We start from the raw sequence: 16,347 nt of genomic DNA, 5'->3' as shown, positions 1-16,347 counted from the left end.
CAGAAGCTGGATGCTGGTGGTGATGCCTATAAATAATCCCAGAAAGCCATAAGGATAGTTAACAGTTAAAAAGCAAATTGCTTAAAGTCAGAACCCAGACTCAATGGGTGAAAAGAAAATATGAAAGTAACTTGATGGTAAAGAATGAAGCTGTGTAAGCACTAGTATTTGGGAAGCAGGGGCAGGCGGGTCTCTGAGTTTGAGGTCAGGGCTACACAGAGAAACCCTGTCTCGAAAAACAAAACAAAAACCCAAACACAGAAATATCTAATTTAATGGGTTTTTTTTGTTTTGTTTTTAACTCCTCTTCATTTTAGATCAACTGGGGGTCCTTCAGGTCGGAGTGGACATCGGATGGTAGCCTGGAAGCGACAGTTAATTCTTTTTGGTGGCTTCCATGAAAGCACAAGGTTGGTACAGCAGATTGGGCCTCTTCTGAAGCACAGGGCAGAGGTTGCATGGGCCAAACATTTCTGATCATGTGTAGAAACCCTGTCTGCTCGCTAACCTCCTGGACACACAGTTTGGCAGCTGCAGTGTGTGCCAGCCACATGAAGTAGTGAGGAAGTTATGGGTTTGTCCTTACATTACGTCAGCACCTACTTTATGCATGCTTGAGTGTGAAACCAGCACAGTCCTGCCCTCTTAGAGACCTGTAGGTTTCTGATCACAGTTTCACAGTGGGCTTTGTCTTTTTGTTTGGCAGTCATTGTAAAAATAGAACTTTTTCAAAACTTAGTTATTTAAGACTCTTCAGGGGCTGCAGAGCTGGCTTACAGCTGCCTGAGAATGAGCCCCTTGTATGCTCCCACAGACATATACACATGAATGGACTAAGTCTTTGCTCAAGTACAAACTATGTAGAAAGCAGGCACACAGACAAAGTGACATCCCTGCAGTGAATGCAGTCACCTGACATCTGCATTAAATTAGCTTGATGTTTAAATACACCTCTGTGGTGACCTATGTCTTTTCTCTCCCAGGGACTACATCTACTACAGTGATGTGTACACCTTCAGTCTGGATACCTTACTGTGGAGCAAGCTGTCCCCATCAGGCTCTGGGCCCACACCCAGGTCAGGCTGCCTGATGGCTGTCACCCCCCAGGGCAGCATAGCCATCTATGGGGGCTACTCAAAGCAGGTAAGGGGCACTGCTGGGAAGTAAGAGGAGCTTCTTCCTCCTCCTCGTCAGTTTGTTCATGATGGAGGCTTCCAGTGAGATGTGAGCAGCCTTGCCCTGAGCTGTAAGCTGCAGTGGCATGGTTCTGCTCCTCTGTAAAATACAGACATGTTTTATTTGTATGTTCCTTTGAGTCAAGGTTTCTCTGTGTACCCTTGGCTGCCCTGGAACTCACTCTGTAGACCAGGCTAGCCTCAAACTCAAAGAGATCCTCTTGCCTCTGCCTCTTGAGTGCTGGGATTAAAGGTGTGCCCCACCACTGCCTGGCCATAGATGGATGCATGTTTGTGTGTGTGTGTGTGTGTGTGTGTGTAGGCCAGAGGTTAATATCGGGCATCTTTCTCAGTTCCTTTCTACCACATTGTTTTGAGACGGGCCTCTCATGGAACATAGAGCTTGCCAGTCAATTGTGCTTCTTCTGTCTCCAGTGCTGGGACTGTAGATACCGTCTCCAAGCCCTGCCTGCTTTTATGTGTGTGCTGGGGTTGCCAGCTTAGGTCATGTCATGCCAGCTTCCCAGGAGTACTGCTGCGTGAGCAGTCTGTGTTTACACTGGAGTTGTTCTAAGGACTGCAGTGTTCCCCTCCCTGTGTCTGCAGACAGTGCTGTGGCAGTACTCAGGAGTCTCCCCCTGGCTTATGGCGTGCCTGTGTCTGCAGGTACTGGCTACCCACTTGTCCTGCTCCTCATTGGTGCTTTGCCAGTCCTGACATTGCCATAAATTAGAGATAGAAATTCTATCTTATTTTTTTCTTTAAAATCCTTTATGTTCCAAAAATTCTCAAATACAGAGTTAACTGAGTTTTTTTATTGAACACCTGCATGCCCCAGAGAGTCTCCATTTCTGTTTTAGCATATTTGTTTGATTACATGTGCTTACACAGCTGTGTCTCTGTCTTGTCATTGATCTTTTGTGTAGTTCAAAGAAAAGTGCAGGGTTATCCCAGTGTGTGAGTGAGTCTGTATGCGTATGTACTTGTGTGTGCATATGTGTGAGTGTGGGGTGTCAGGTAGAGGTCAGTGTTGACTGTCACATGACAATCAGTGAACACACCCAGCTGTGGCACTCATCAGTGTAACCGTTCTTCCTTGCAGGCCCCCACATAGTTCTTTCTTCCTTATTAACTCTTGTATTCTACAACTTTCAGTTCATTGCCTCCCCCCCCCCCAATTTAAGAATATCTTTCTTTATTATTTTGGCAGTTTCATACATGTTTTCATTGAATCTAGATTATCTCCAATCAGGCTTTTTCATATATCTACCCTATTCTCCCAAATGTCTCCCAACATGCCCCTCCACCTTAGTGCACAACCCCCCATCCAAAACAGGGCTTCTCTGTATAACTGCCCTGGCTGTCCTGGAACTTGATTTGTAGACCAGGCTGGCCTCAAACTCTGAGATCTGCCTGCATCTGCCTCCCAAGAATGTTCTCCCTTTTTGTGTTTTATAACCCACTGAGTCCGACTAGCATAGCTTGCTAGAATGGTGATAAGCTTTGTTGGCTTGATATTATGCAGGCCCTATGCAAATGACCATAGCTGCTCTGTTATCTTCTTCTGCCCGGAGATAGTCTAGAATATGGCTGTTGGCTTTCAGACAAAGAACAGAGGGACTCCAAGATCAATCAGAGGTTCTGTTTCTCTGAGGAATGGCCAGAGGGATCAGGGTGAGACCTGTGAGCTAGGCAAGGCTCCTAGTCTCCCCCAGAAGTGGAAATGATTTTTCCAATGGGTGTTACAGTTAACTCTTAAATGAGATTTTCGGTATCAGATGATACCAGAGTGTTACAACTCTTTGGCTAAGCCACTGTATTAACAGCAGGTGTGCAGGAGAAAGCCTGTGCCTGAACCACTTGCAGCCTAAACAGGCCTGGTGATACTCAGGCAGAGTATCATCAGTATCACCAGTATACTGGTGAGGTGCCAGCAGGCAGGTGCTTCACTGGTGGTAATGCCAGGAGTTCAGCAGCAAATTTCCACGGAGGAAGGGAGCCCTCCCTCCCCTAGAATAAATGATGACTCTCAAGCAGCCATGATGGAAAGCTGATGGTATCACTCAGCACACTTTTTTTTTTTTTTTTTTTTGTGAAATCAGGGATTTATAAATCTTGGGCAGTAGGAGGGATTTCAAGGGTAAATGTATTTGATTCACTGGGACTAGAGGTGCTAGGGGTACTTGTAGTGGTATAGAACCTCATTTACATGCAGTAGATACATTTACATGCATTTACTCATTTACATGCAGTACATACATACAAGAAGGAGAACATTGTACTTAATTATTCTAGGGGTGGGGGAAATCTCCAGGTACAATTGAAGGTCATTTGCTGAAAGCTAAGATCTCCTTAGCATAGGGTAGTGTATTTCTGGGAATCTCCAGGTGCTTGCTAAGCAAGTTTCTTATCAGGAAAGGGTCCAGTCTGTCATCTCCTCCAGGGATATGTGATGCTCCTGAGAGGTTTTAAGATTCAGGTACAGAGGGCACCCCACTGAGAAAGGGTGCTCAGAGGCTATCTGGAAATGACAGACTTTGACCCTAACCAAAAGAGCCCCACATTCTTAGTTTCATGAGTGTTAATGGCTGTGTTATACTCCGAAAGACACCTTTTTCAAAGCATTCCTCCCCATTCTCCAGTCCTTAGATTCTGCCCCTCTTCAGTGATGTTCCGTGAGCCTTAGGAGGTGGGGGCTTGGTCTCAGTGTCCCATTTAGGGCAGAGCACTCAACAGCTGCTTATTCTCAGCACTTTAACTAGTTGAGTCTCTCTGTGTTTATTGGCACCCACTGCAGAGAGAAGGCTCTGTAACCAAGGGCTGCACTAATCTGCAGGTAGAAACATAAATATTTAGAAGGCAGATTGGCAATGTGTCCAGGACGATATGCAGGACAATAGTAGTAGGTTTCTACCCTAGGGCCTGTGACCGCCTTAGCCGTGGGCCTTTGACCAAGTTTACAGTACCAGGCATGGATTCCCTCCTGTGGAGCAAGCCTTAGTGGTTAAATAACTTTAATGCCACTCTCACCAATGGGCACGTCTTGCCTGGAAAGGTCAGTATTAGAGCATTCAGGGTTCACCTCTTGGTAATATCACTGATGACCTTCGGACGCTACGAAAGCTAGCCACCCAGGGAGAAAGTTTTCAGGTCAGTCTGTCAAGAAAAGCTTGAAGTGGAGTCAGCAGTAGGGTTCTGTTGCGCTTGTTTTTAAACTTTATTTTATTTGGGGTATTTAAGCCTCCACCTCCCTTCCACCAACCTCTTAACTCTAGGTAAGAAAGAGAAGTTTAGAGGGGAGAAGGGGTCGTAGACCCCTTTACTTCTCCCAGCTGTTTAGGGCTGGTGGGTTCTTTGGGGGCTATACCAATCTTTGTCAATAGCAAATGAAGCAAGCAGCAGTCTTTTCCAAGCTGCTGCTCTGAAACTTTTCTCTGTGCCTTCTCCTCCAGGCTGCTGCACTGTTAATCTCTGGTCTCTCCAAACTGCCACACCTTCTCTTTCTAGGCTCTTGTATTTATATCCCTTAGAGTCCTAGACCACGCCCCTCTCAATACTGCACAAGGCAGGTCGTTATCAGCTGGCCCCTAAGGAGGCAATTATCAGCTGTGGTCAAACTAAAGCCCAGTCTAAAACCCCACACTTGAGATGAAAATGAAAACATATTTACATAACATAACTGAATTTTTAAAGAAACCAAAACTTCCATTGTTCACCATTTTGGTGGCAAGCAAGAGCTTGTGTTTTAGCTGTTTCTGTCAACTTACTTGATCAATAACTCATATTAAGGTATGTTATACCTGGCTTAGATTTCCATTTGAAAACTCATCTCTTCTGGGCGGTCATTGTCCACACCTTCACTCAAACCCATTTATTTGTTTATATTTGTTTATTTAGTTAAACAGTGGTGGGTTTCTGTAAGGGTTTTCATGCACCTTTTTAACCTCTGGTGTTCTCCCACCTCTCTTTTCATGGCCTGGCTTCCTTGGGTCTGCTTCAGGTGGAGTATGTTACTGACCTCTGCAGTCCCCATACCTGTAGGCAATGTTCTCGTGGATTTCTTTTCAGCAGAGTTGAGTGTACTCGTGGTGCACATCAAGTCTCCTTTAGATGAGCAAGCCCAATACTACTGTGGTACACGTGGTGGCCCTCTACATGGTAGTGTAAGAAGATGCTACAGACAGGGACCTATAAAGAAAAGAGATTGTTTACTTCAGCTCTTGCAGACTGTGAGGCACACTTGGCTTTAAAATGAGCTTAGAGACTGAAAAGCTAGCATTGGACATGGATTCACAGCAGATGGCATCACAGTGGTGGAGCTTGTGTGAGAGGTAGAGCTCAGGCCAGAGGGAGCGGACAGCGGACTTGCCATTCTCACTACCGCTTCACTCACAGGAACACCCGAGACCAGCGATTGGTCTCTAAAGACAATTACCCTGGTGCCCACTTACCATCTCCCTGCCATTCCTAACATATCCTTCTGGACACCACAGATGGGGAGGAGCAGGGCTGGCAGAGCTGAGCTTAGGCAGCCTGCAGGACATGTAGAACCTGAATGGTACTGTGGTAGAGAGAAGCAACAGGAGGGAAAGTGAGGAATTCATGGACTGGTTGGTCCCCCGGTCAGTGTAGCTTCTGCATATACCTGGGTAGAATAAACAGCAGTCACTGCCAGGACAGTTCTGTGCTGCCTCTCAGTTTTTTCTGTAAATGTAAAGACTACAAGATCAAGTGTTTTAAAAATGAGATTTTTAAGCATAAACGTACAAGGAGGACACTTAAGTGAACTGGCATCTTCCTCAGGGTGAGCAGCTTGCTAAGCAGCTGTCTGGGCCCTGGGTGCTGACTAGGCAGTGTATGTGCCATGCCCTCGGGGCCAGCAGCAGCCAGCCAGCATCACTGTTGGAAGCGCAGGGCTAAGGTCTGGGGTCTGTGGGTTTAAAGGCTCTAGGGGGTCTGTAAATGGTGGTAGCGTGCTTCTCTTTCCACACAGTGCCAATGCAGTTGTGTCACCTGAAAGGGAGACAGCTCATGGCGTATGGGAGCTGGAGTAAAGTGTGCCTAAAGTGTGCAGATCCGTGGATAAACAGGGATTCTGTGGCAGAGTACACTGTGGTGTTTCAGTATGACTGGCCATTGGTGACATCAGTCGGCCATATCTGGGTTCTCCATGGAGCTGCAGCTCCTCTCAAGCTCTGCTGCATTAGGCTGGTTCTTAGGACTACATTTTATTTATTTATTTTTTTGCAGAGAGTCAAGAAAGATGTGGACAAAGGCACCCAGCACTCAGACATGTTCCTGCTGAAGCCTGAGGAAGGGGGAGAAGGTACTGCTGTGCCTTGAGACTGTGGCTTAGCTGTATCCTGGAGTGGGTTGTGTTGAGCCCCTGAGCAGAGGCAGAGCCTATGTGTCTCTGTTATCAAAATGGGATCTGTACCGCGTTTCCTGTAGCCTGTCCAGAGCCAAGGGGCCAGCCCACCTTTTCTCTGGAGTGATTGGGCCTTGTAACATGAGTGAGCCCTTTGTGTACCTTGGAACCCAGCAGGAGTCCAAATCACTCCAAATTTGTGTCCCCTCTAAAACCATGCATGACATTTGTGTTATTCGTAGGTAATAACTTCATGCTTAGAGGTAATACTGGGGAGAACAGTTGTGGGAAGGGCCCTGTGCATGCATTCTTAGGGCCCAAGGCATGGAAGCCATACATGGCTGGATGTGGTGTGAGAGATGGGAAGGAAGGGATCACTGCTTTCCTGTCCTTTCTCGAAGTTGTAAGAGCACACAAACATTCCTAGGGTTTGGGATTTTCTTCTAGGGAATGTGGCCTGGGCTTTGGGGCTGAGGCTCAGCTATGGTGTAGGGCTGCTGGAGAGCTGACAGTGTGTTTGCAGCCCTTGAGGACTTCTGCTGTGAGGTGAGGCTAGTGCATGCACAGTCTCCCTCTTGTGCTCTAGCATTCTTCAAGTGAGGCCTCTGAACTGAATCGCCTGTGAACACTTCTAGGTGGCTGCAGCATCCTGCAGTGGTAGGGGCTGGTGAGATCATTTGCCGTTGCTGGCAGGAACCTAGGTTTCAGGACCTGTGTAACTTGAACTTGGAGGCTAGACTTTCTGGCTCTAGCCTATATGGCTAGCAGTAGGCCCCATCAAAAGGGATTCCTGTGTCCGGAGCAGCATAGTTTCTGTGGCTGCACAGTGAAAGATGGTGGTCCTGTTTACTCCCTGCGCATGCTGGTGTGTTTTTAGCACCTACTGCTGTGATGAGCTGACTTGGTGACCAGGAGCAGGCAGGCCCAGAATCCTCCCTGCACTATGGGCCTTGTTGGCCACTACCCAGTTGCATGGTCACCAGCACTTTTTAATGCGAAGTGAGGGGACAATCTCAGCTCGTTCTTCCGGAAGTAGTGGGAAGATATTTTCCATATGTCATACCAGGCTACATACCCAGCACTGTCAGATGCATTTGGCATCTGTTGCAAAAGCGTAGAATAGCTGTCTCCTGAGGAGAGGTGGTGCAGTGCGGGACTGGGTGGGCTGGCTTAGGACCTCAGGGAGGTGGATTTTAGCCCATGATGCTCCTCCAGCAAGATGACACCTCCACACATGTTTCTTCTGCTTCTCAGCAGTTGGTGACAGGCTCCCTTAGTAGGTGGAGTCTGGGGCACAGGCAGTATCACCCAGCTGAGCTTTGAGAAGGATGGACCTTGAGGGTTGGTGATTGGCATCTCCTCTTCTTCCCTATTAAACAAAATAAAGTTCCGTGCTTAAACAGTTTCAGACACTTGCAATTGTCCTCATTCCGTGTGTCCAGGGTTCTCTGTGTGTCCTTGGTTGGCTCTCTGTTTTCCCTCTTAACCCTTCCTCTTGTTTTCTCTTACAGGCAAATGGACTTGGACCCGAATTAACCCTTCAGGGGTCAAGCCTACTGCAAGGTCTGGCTTTTCTGTGGCAGTGGCTCCAAATCATCAGATACTCCTTTTTGGGGGCGTGTGTGATGAGGAGGAGGAGGAGAGCCTGGAGGGCTCTTTCTTCAGTGACCTGTATGTCTACGATGCCAGCAGGAGTCGCTGGTTTGCAGCACAGCTGAAGGTAGCCTAGGCTCCCAGAGTCTTCCACATTCCTTTGTCTCTTACCCATTCTCCTTCTGAAGGCCCATGTACTCTTCTGTGTGGGTCCTGGATGACTAAGCTTGGGACCCCCTTGGTTTTGTGGCCTTTGTTTCCTCTTGGTGTCAGCTACCACTCCCTTGGCAGTTCTGACCCAGAGCTGAGATGCTGTAAGCAGGCCAGGTTTTCTGTGCCAGTTATTGGCTGTTACTTGAGCTTATCCCTGGTTTCTAGTCACCCTGTCAACTGACCCTGTCAGTGCAGCTGCCTAGGACTCGCCAGGAGCAGACAGAGCAGCAGGTGATAGTTCCTGGAGGTCCCAGGCAGCTCTGGCGTCTATTCAAGTAAGCTGTTGTGCGTGTGCACAGTGCAGGAAGCACTAGCGCCCGCCCTGGGCTCAGCCTCGTGGAAGCTTTGACAGGAAGTGGCCTTGCACATGAGGCCCTGTGAGGAGCCATGCTGGGCTTAGCCACTCAGGGCCTCCAGCATTGCCAGGAGCACTGGCCCCCATTGTGTAGTTAGCTTCTTCATATTTTTAGATTACTTGGCCCTCAGGCCCTATGATGTTGAGCTACTCTGTGAGACTCCCACTGCAGCCTCAGGATAAAGTTAAGTCTTATGTCTAGAACAGGCTGCTGACCCAGGTTGGCTAAAGGTAGTTCTAGCTGGAATTTTGAATACAGCTCAGCAAATGCCATCGTGTGAGCATAGCATTCTGCCTGATGACAGAGGCTACTCAGAGCCACTCAGCTGTACTCTGCCAAGGGGCCAGGTAGACAAAGTACATGTCTTCCTGCAGGAGGACCCAATGGGAGGGTACCTTTGAAGTGGTGGTGACTGAGGCTCCTACTCCTAAGCATGGTCTGGAAGGTCAGTGTGGCGTGCTGAGCCTCTTGTCATCCAGTCCTGCTGTTGGCTAGGAGTGGAAGTCTACATCCCTTTTGTACCTGACAGTTGTGAATGGATAGGGTTTCCTGAAACTAGCCTCTGATAGACACAGCTGGCATGCTCGCCAGGCCTGGTCCCACTGGGTGCTTTCTACTGTGGGACTCAGGAATGACTGTCCCTCATTACAGTGATGGCTAGGAGTCCCATTCCTAACATTGGCATGCTAGAGAGAGGGCTGTCATTACCCCACGGTGCAGCTTCAGTTTTGTTAACAGGGCCCCAAGTCGGAGAAGAAGAAACGGAGGCGGGGCAAAGTAGGGGAGCATGAAGATGCCACTGAACAGGAGAATGGGGGGACCAGTGCCCCAGAGCCGCTGGAGGTGATAAAAGAGGTGGTGACCGAAGATGGGACAGTGATCACCATTAAACAAATGCTTGCTCCCTCTGGGTTGGTGGTGCGACCCTCACCTAAGGCTGAAGACAATGCAGTGGAGACTAGCAGCACTGGGCAGGAGCCATGTCCACGTTCCAATGCCATGCTGGCTGTCAAGCATGGACTGCTCTATGTCTATGGTGGCATGTTTGAAGCTGGTGACCGCCAGGTGACCCTTAGTGACCTCTACTGCCTTGACCTTCACAAGATGGAAGAATGGAAAACCTTAATAGAGATGGATCCAAGTAAGCTGGGTGGGGTGAGGCCCCATATGGAATGAGCATCTTCTGAAAGAAACCCTGTTCTCGACCCGGGCCAGGTTTCCCTGAGAAGAGCCTGGCTGTGGGGGTGGGGCTCACCTGGCACACACAGGTGCTCTGGGTACCAGCCGGAGCAAAGTGAGTGACAGCACAGGTGCCTGGGTCAGGCTGCTGTACTTGGCTCCCATGCCCTGAGACAGTACAGACCAGGTAGGACTTGCTGGCCCTTGGTGGCTGGCACTCTAGCCCTCATTTCATCCCAGATTTCTGTTGGTCCTTTTTTGACAGCTCTACTGTGTATTTCTGGCTGGCCTGGAACTCACTGTATAAACTAGGTTGGCCTCTGCCTCCTGAGTTTTGGGATTAAAGGTGTGCCCTCCCATGCCCAGTTCCGTCATTTGAGATTCTAAGACTAAACCTGCTTGTTTAGGGAGAGGCTCTGCCCATGATGCAGATCTGTCACTGTCTTCTTCAAACCACTGGGGCTGTAGGGGCCCAGGAAGAAGCTGCCTCCTCTCAGCTGCCTACGGCTAGGATGGCAGTATGGCTTGGAGTTGGTGCCAGCCACATTGTCTCACTCCCAGGTTGCTCTGAGGCCTGAGAGGCACGAGCTGTTTGGTTAATCCCAGGCTTCAGAGTAGGAGAGTTGGGGTTCCCATCCCAGTCCTTGTGCGGTTCTGTGAGGGGGTACCAGCACCTACCTTGTGTGCTTCCCCAGCCCCCAGGCTGCACCCAGACCCCACCCTGTGTTGGTTTTGTTTTGTCAGAATCACAGGAATGGCTGGAGGACACAGACTCCGATGAAGAGGACAGCAGCTCTGATGAAGAGGGTGCAGAGGGGGGAGGTGAAGACCAGGAAGAGGACAGTATGGAGGACAGTGCTGAGGAGGGAACAGGTGAGGGTCAAGTCAAGTGTGAGTGTTCTGTGCTACTGGTTGTGAGGCAGGCCTGCTTTGACAGTCTTGTGTCTGGGGTGGGTCTGGGCAGGCTGCCATCCAGTGCAGCCCTGCCCTGATCACTTTGTGAACCACCTGACTGAGCATGCACTTTCTGATTTTTTCTTCCGGGATGGAAAGATCCACAGCACCCTGAGGTGGCGTCTGGGGAGCAGTATGAAGAGTACCTGACCCGGACTGAGCAGTACTGGCTAAAGCTTGCCCGGAACCACATGGGGCGTGATGCAAAGGAGAAGAAAGTGTTCAAAGTAGCCCAGGCCATGGCAAAAACATTCTTTGATGATACAGTTGAAGACACGGCACAGGCCAAACATTAGACTGAGCGATGGCTTCACCAGGCAGAGGAGGGGCCCTGCAGAGTTTGTCCTCTGTGGAGCCCTGCATGCCAGGAGTCTGATGAGGGCTTCACTGCCTTCACAATGGCTGCTGTCCATACCGAGGGCAGGTTAGAGTGACATGTGGACTTGAGGGACCCATAGGATGTGTGTTTCTGTCCTAATAAAACAGGGCTGTGTGCTCTAAGGTTCTCTTTCTTCTACACGAAGGAAAGGAGATGACCATACTGCTGAGCTATGTGTCACCAACCTGAAGGTCAGCAACAGCCTAGCAGTCACTGGGAGCTGCTGTGGGGTGCCTCATCTGCCATGCCAGTTGGTCTTCTCTGCCTCCTGGCTTTGTGCTATGGGACTCGTGGTAGAATATGCTGGATACATGGATATGTCCATTGGCTCCACTGCAATGTTTTGGGCTTTTTTTTTCCCTTCCCTCACTTTTAGACATGTATTTTAGTTTTATTTATGTGAATTTGCTTACCAGTGCTTGTGGAGGCTAGAATAGGGAATCAGGTCCCTGGAGCTGGAGTTACAGATAGTTGTAAGACATGTGGCTTGGGTACTGGGAACTGAACCTGGGTCTTCTGGAAAGGTAGCAAGTGTGCTTAACCTCTGAGCCATCTCTCCAGCAGTCTTTGTGAAGAGGAAGCGGTGACGCCTCCTTCCCTTCCCTCTTCCTCTTTGGACACAGGACTGTCTTCACGAGGTGATAGTGAGGCTGGAGGGCAAGGACTTATCCCCTTATGGCATCGGCTCCATTGCCCCAGGTCCAGTGCCCCAATAGACTGGCAGTGCCTCCTCCGCAGCTGAGGCAGTAAGAGTGAGAGTTTCAGGCCAGTCTGGGCTACATAGTGAGACTATAATTCCAAAATAAGAGAAATAGAGAAAGCGCCAAGGAATCAGCTTCTTGTTGGGAGAAACCTGCTGCTTCTCCTGAGTTGTGAGCTTATAGTGTGAGTGGGTGGCTATGGGGCTGTGAGCACAAGGCCAGCGTAAGAAGACAGGCCTACGTGGAACTGTGGCACACCTAAGCCAGGCAGAACACAGACAGCCATGGCTGTGACTAGAAGAGCTGAGGCCTGTGCTGCCCAGGCTGCTGGAGCAGGGTCATCTGGAATGTGTGTCACCTGTCACTTTTGCCCACTTCTGGGAGCAGTTTTTAGCTTCAGGTGGGTTTTGTGAGGTTTTAGTATGGTATCCCTGGGAGCAGCTAAGCTAGCCACGCAATTCATGCCACTAGTTGAGGCTGAGGGACTGCTCAATGACCCTGGATCTTTTGGGATTGTTAGAGTTGAATCCTAACACAGGGAACCACCAAGCAGTCTGGAAAACCTTCTTTTGTTTTGTCAAGATAGGGTCTTATTAGGTAGCTCTGGCTACCCTGGAACTCATTACTTAGAGCTGGACTGCTTTTGCCTCCAGAGTGCTAGGATTAATGGCTTGAGCCACAGCCCAGCTGGAAACCCTTATCATTCAAAGTATGATTTTTTGTAATGGTTTGACAGAGTGGACTGCTGCAGGTAGCAAGTCAGTGGCCAGATGACAAAAGTGGAATACAGAGAGGTGTCAAGGCTAGAAAGAAGCCTTCCTGCCAGAGGGCCCAGCTCTGGTCACATAGTGACAGTCTTGCATGCAGAAACCTTACTGGTATGCTACAGCAAGGGAACAGGGAAGGATAGCTGTTCCTGTATGTGAAGGAGTGTGGGGCACCAGCCCTGGAGTGAGGTCAGTGTGGCAACCGTCACTCAGATCCATGTGCCAAAAGAACAAGGTACTGCTGCTGCCATGGCCAGGTTAAGCCTGCAGGGCAAAGTGCTTCCCGAGGGAATGCTCTCAGCTTTCAGTCACTCAGAGTCCGACCCAGTGTCCTTGATGCAGCAGTGGACAGTGGACACCCAGTTAGTGGTCAGCACCGCAGCTGGCCACAGTGCAGGGGCTGGGTTTTGTCACAGAGACGAGCCCAGCAACCTCTCTGGTGAGAAGGAGGCTTAGTTTGCGTGGGGGCTCATTGCTGTCCGTATCCTCCTGTCCACAAAGGTGGAATGTGCCATGAGATGGTCAAGCTGGCTGTGGGAGGTGGAGGCTCCACCCACCCTGCGTGTGGCCGAGGGGGCTTCAGGAAGGTGGTTTATAATGAAATGAGCCAAGCTTCCCATGGTTTTAAATGAGTTTATTAAGTAAAGGAGCAAAGGATTTTGAATCTGACTGTCCCTTGCTTCAGGAGTGAGATCTGATTTAAAGTTACATTCATTAGAGAGGATATGTTTCCAGTTTAATAACCGAGCTGTTTCCAAGTAACGAGGCTAAGAGCAGCCACTGTGGCAGAGAGGAAACTCAGTTGGCAGCCCCTCCTGGGCTAAAAAGCGGTCAGTCATATTAATGAGTGGTTCACATGCACCAAGAGAAAAAAAGATTAGAAAAGGTTAAGCAGGTGACTGTCGACCCGGTCGATGAAGGCGTCTACACCATGTCTTCGCCATGTGAAACTCACATGCTATCCTCAGGTCATCTGGGTAGCTTTTCTTTGGGAGTGGTGAATGGTGTAATCAGCAGGCTCCAGCTAGAGCAGTCCGTATTGGCCTGCTAGGAGGGATCGCTGACCTGTGGGCAACAGCAGGGTCAGGGCTGCCAGCCCAGGAAGACACTGAGCAGAAGAGTGTTTGTCTGAGGGGCTGTTTTCAGCTGCAGGCAGATGCTACAGCTGTTCCCACTGGGCCTGTTCTCAGGCTGGTAGGTCTCATGAGCAGCAGGGAGCTGCCAGACACGGGGCCTCAGGATGAAGGATGCTGCACGCCCCCTGATGCTACCCCGCTGTGTCCTGAGTCTTCAGCCTGTACCCAGTGCCTACCTTGTGGACTCGGGATGGTCTGTGGGAGCCATTTTTTGGAGGTAAGTTGGCGGGACATCCCTACTTAAAGTGGATGTTGACCCTGAGAGGGATCAAACAGAACCCGTTTGGTGCACAGGGTTGACCTGTGTACCCTACAGGCTGCACTTATTTCCACTTGTGCACAGTGCAGGGAAGGCTGCAGTGAGAAGGCTGCTGTGACTTGAGGACATAGGATCCTCAGCAGCCTCGGACATCACCCTTGAAGAGACGGCTCTAGTTCTAGGCTGGCCTTCACAAAAGTTGAGTCAAGGTCATCAAGGTAGACCGAAAGCAGCGTGCTAGCAGGCATGTCAACACAGAAGGGGACCAGCATCCAGCTGAGACCCACCGGCAGCTGGGTGGGAAAGGACAAACGTCAGGATGAGTCAGTGTGAGCGAGTCTAAACGCCCTGTAGATGGATGTTTGCATCTTGGCCTATGGTTTGGGGTGGATGGGTACAGGCCAGCCCAGAAGTGAGGTAGTTGTGAGATGGCTGACTGCCTTGCCTGTGCTGACAACCCTGGAAACCCTTGGCCTGTGTCCTCTTAACAGTCTAGCTCCTGTGGAGTATGCTTGCTTCCCACCTTACTGTATTTCTCTGAAGTTTAAGAAGGAGCTGAGCCAAAGGAGACTGCCCAGTATGCATTTCAGCCTTGGCCACACTGGGGGAGGGATGGAAAAGCAGACTCCAGGAACAGCATCTGTTACAGTCTGGAGAGGACTTGGCCACATGAAGACTCAGTGCTGCTGCCCTTGAGGGGCGTCCCTTCCACATGCCTGTATCCTTGTTTGCATGCTGCCCTGCAGGCCTTGTCTAGCTCCTCAGGAAGGGGCCCCGTGGATCTTGTGCCCATGTTCACAGTATTCACAGTGGAATGCAGCTTAGCTTTTTCCTGTTGTTAATTTGAACAAAGACATCTAAGTTTTCCTCTTTCAAGGCCGAGGTACATAGGACAGAGTTCTTGGCACTTATGGACACTTGGCTGTCCTGGTATGTGCTCAGCCTACAGCTAAGGACCTCAGCAAGACAGCAGTGCTCACCTGGACGCTCACCCATGGCAATGGTGAAGTAGTGGCTCAGGGCTATCTAGAAGTGGCCTGGGTGGCCATCAGTGGATCGATCGCAAGGCGCAGAGATGTTGGAATCTAGTAGGTACAATGGCTGAGCTTCCACAACCAGAGACTACAACAGTGGGAAGACAAGAGCAGGAAGACCCAGTAAAACTGAGCTGAAACGTGAAGAGAAGATAACATTCTACATCCTCTTGAGGAGTGTTACAGAGGGGATGGAAAAAGCAGCCAAAGAGACCTTGGAGCAGGGCAGCATGGGTATATGATAGGGCATGCCTGGTTACCTGTGCAGGGGTTCCTGCCTGGAACAGTCCAGCCATCCAAGATTTTTGGAGGGCAACCAAGCCAGAAAGACAGCACCCCAGAACCTCTTGTCTCCCTAAATGTTCATCACTCATACGGCTGGGCCTCCGAGCACTCTGGGCTCACAGCACTGTCTTCAGGCTCCTTGAGGGTGACCCTGTGGTCTGTCTAAGCTGGACTTGGTCAGTGAGTAGGAGCAAGCTGACACTGGGACCTGTGGCTGCCCTCTGCCTGGAATACTGACCTAGCCAGAGGTGACCGCAGGCTGTGGTTCCTGGATTAGTGTGGCTGTTGGTAGTTGAGTTCAGAGCAGAGACTTTTGTAGAAAGCAGTCTGCTCTGTGTGAGCAGAATCTCTGCCCAGGATTCTGTTCTGGACCCATGCCTGCACGTCATATATGCGGATGTTGAGCCCCCAGTGTGCAGGACTCTGTTTAACAGCCATGCTGCAGGCATAAGGGCCTTGGGTGTCTTCCACCTTCTCCAGGAAGGATTTCTCTTCACTCTGGAAGAAAGTGTGTCTTCTGAGGTTGGGCTGGATCTCAGTTAAAACTCATCACATGCTGTGTGCCCTGGGAGCCAGAGTGACATGCTGTTCTGTCCCCGGCAGTCCTCCTGTTCAACATGCTGCATCCACTACGCCTTTGGAGAGGAGGTAGGCTCTGCACAGACGGGAGAAAAGTAGCCACAGCGTGGCGTCTCCTTCACTGCGGCCACCTTGCTCTATCTCTCAAGACCCCGGGTGTATCTCAGGCTCCACCACACCCGCCTAGAATCCACTAGGACTATAGAAATGACCACGTACTGCATTACCACAGGCTGCCGGTGGAGGGCCAGGCTGTGGGTTTGGCTCTGTGGTAACATCACTCATAGTGGATATGTGCTGTCCTCTGTGAGAGACTCTTAAGCACATTTGGGCTGTGCTTTGTGCATGTGTCAGGGTGATGTGTGTAAA

The 16,347-nt window shown here is 50.0% G+C and overlaps 1 protein-coding gene across 2 annotated transcripts in view; it reads left to right on the top strand.

The window, feature by feature from the left end:
• Klhdc4 (kelch domain containing 4) overlaps positions 1 to 11,436 on the top strand; it is a 32,386-nt gene extending 20,950 nt beyond the window's left edge. For both annotated transcript variants that reach the window (XM_055620900.1, XM_055620901.1), the window contains 7 exons: positions 318 to 410; positions 984 to 1,143; positions 6,426 to 6,501; positions 8,055 to 8,263; positions 9,444 to 9,846; positions 10,629 to 10,757; positions 10,938 to 11,436. In XM_055620900.1, the coding sequence (XP_055476875.1) occupies positions 318 to 410; positions 984 to 1,143; positions 6,426 to 6,501; positions 8,055 to 8,263; positions 9,444 to 9,846; positions 10,629 to 10,757; positions 10,938 to 11,134 (1,267 nt within the window). In that variant the 3' untranslated portion in view covers positions 11,135 to 11,436. The remainder of the gene's footprint in view (positions 1 to 317; positions 411 to 983; positions 1,144 to 6,425; positions 6,502 to 8,054; positions 8,264 to 9,443; positions 9,847 to 10,628; positions 10,758 to 10,937) is intronic.
• Positions 11,437 to 16,347: the final 4,911 nt, after the last annotated feature.

Source organism: Psammomys obesus, unplaced genomic scaffold (genome assembly GCF_907164565.1).
Source record: "Psammomys obesus unplaced genomic scaffold, mPsaObe1.curated_primary_1811, whole genome shotgun sequence".
NCBI classification, from domain to species: domain Eukaryota; kingdom Metazoa; phylum Chordata; class Mammalia; order Rodentia; family Muridae; genus Psammomys; species Psammomys obesus.
Note: the sequence above shows the minus strand (reverse complement) of the source record. Positions and strands in the feature narration are given on the sequence as shown.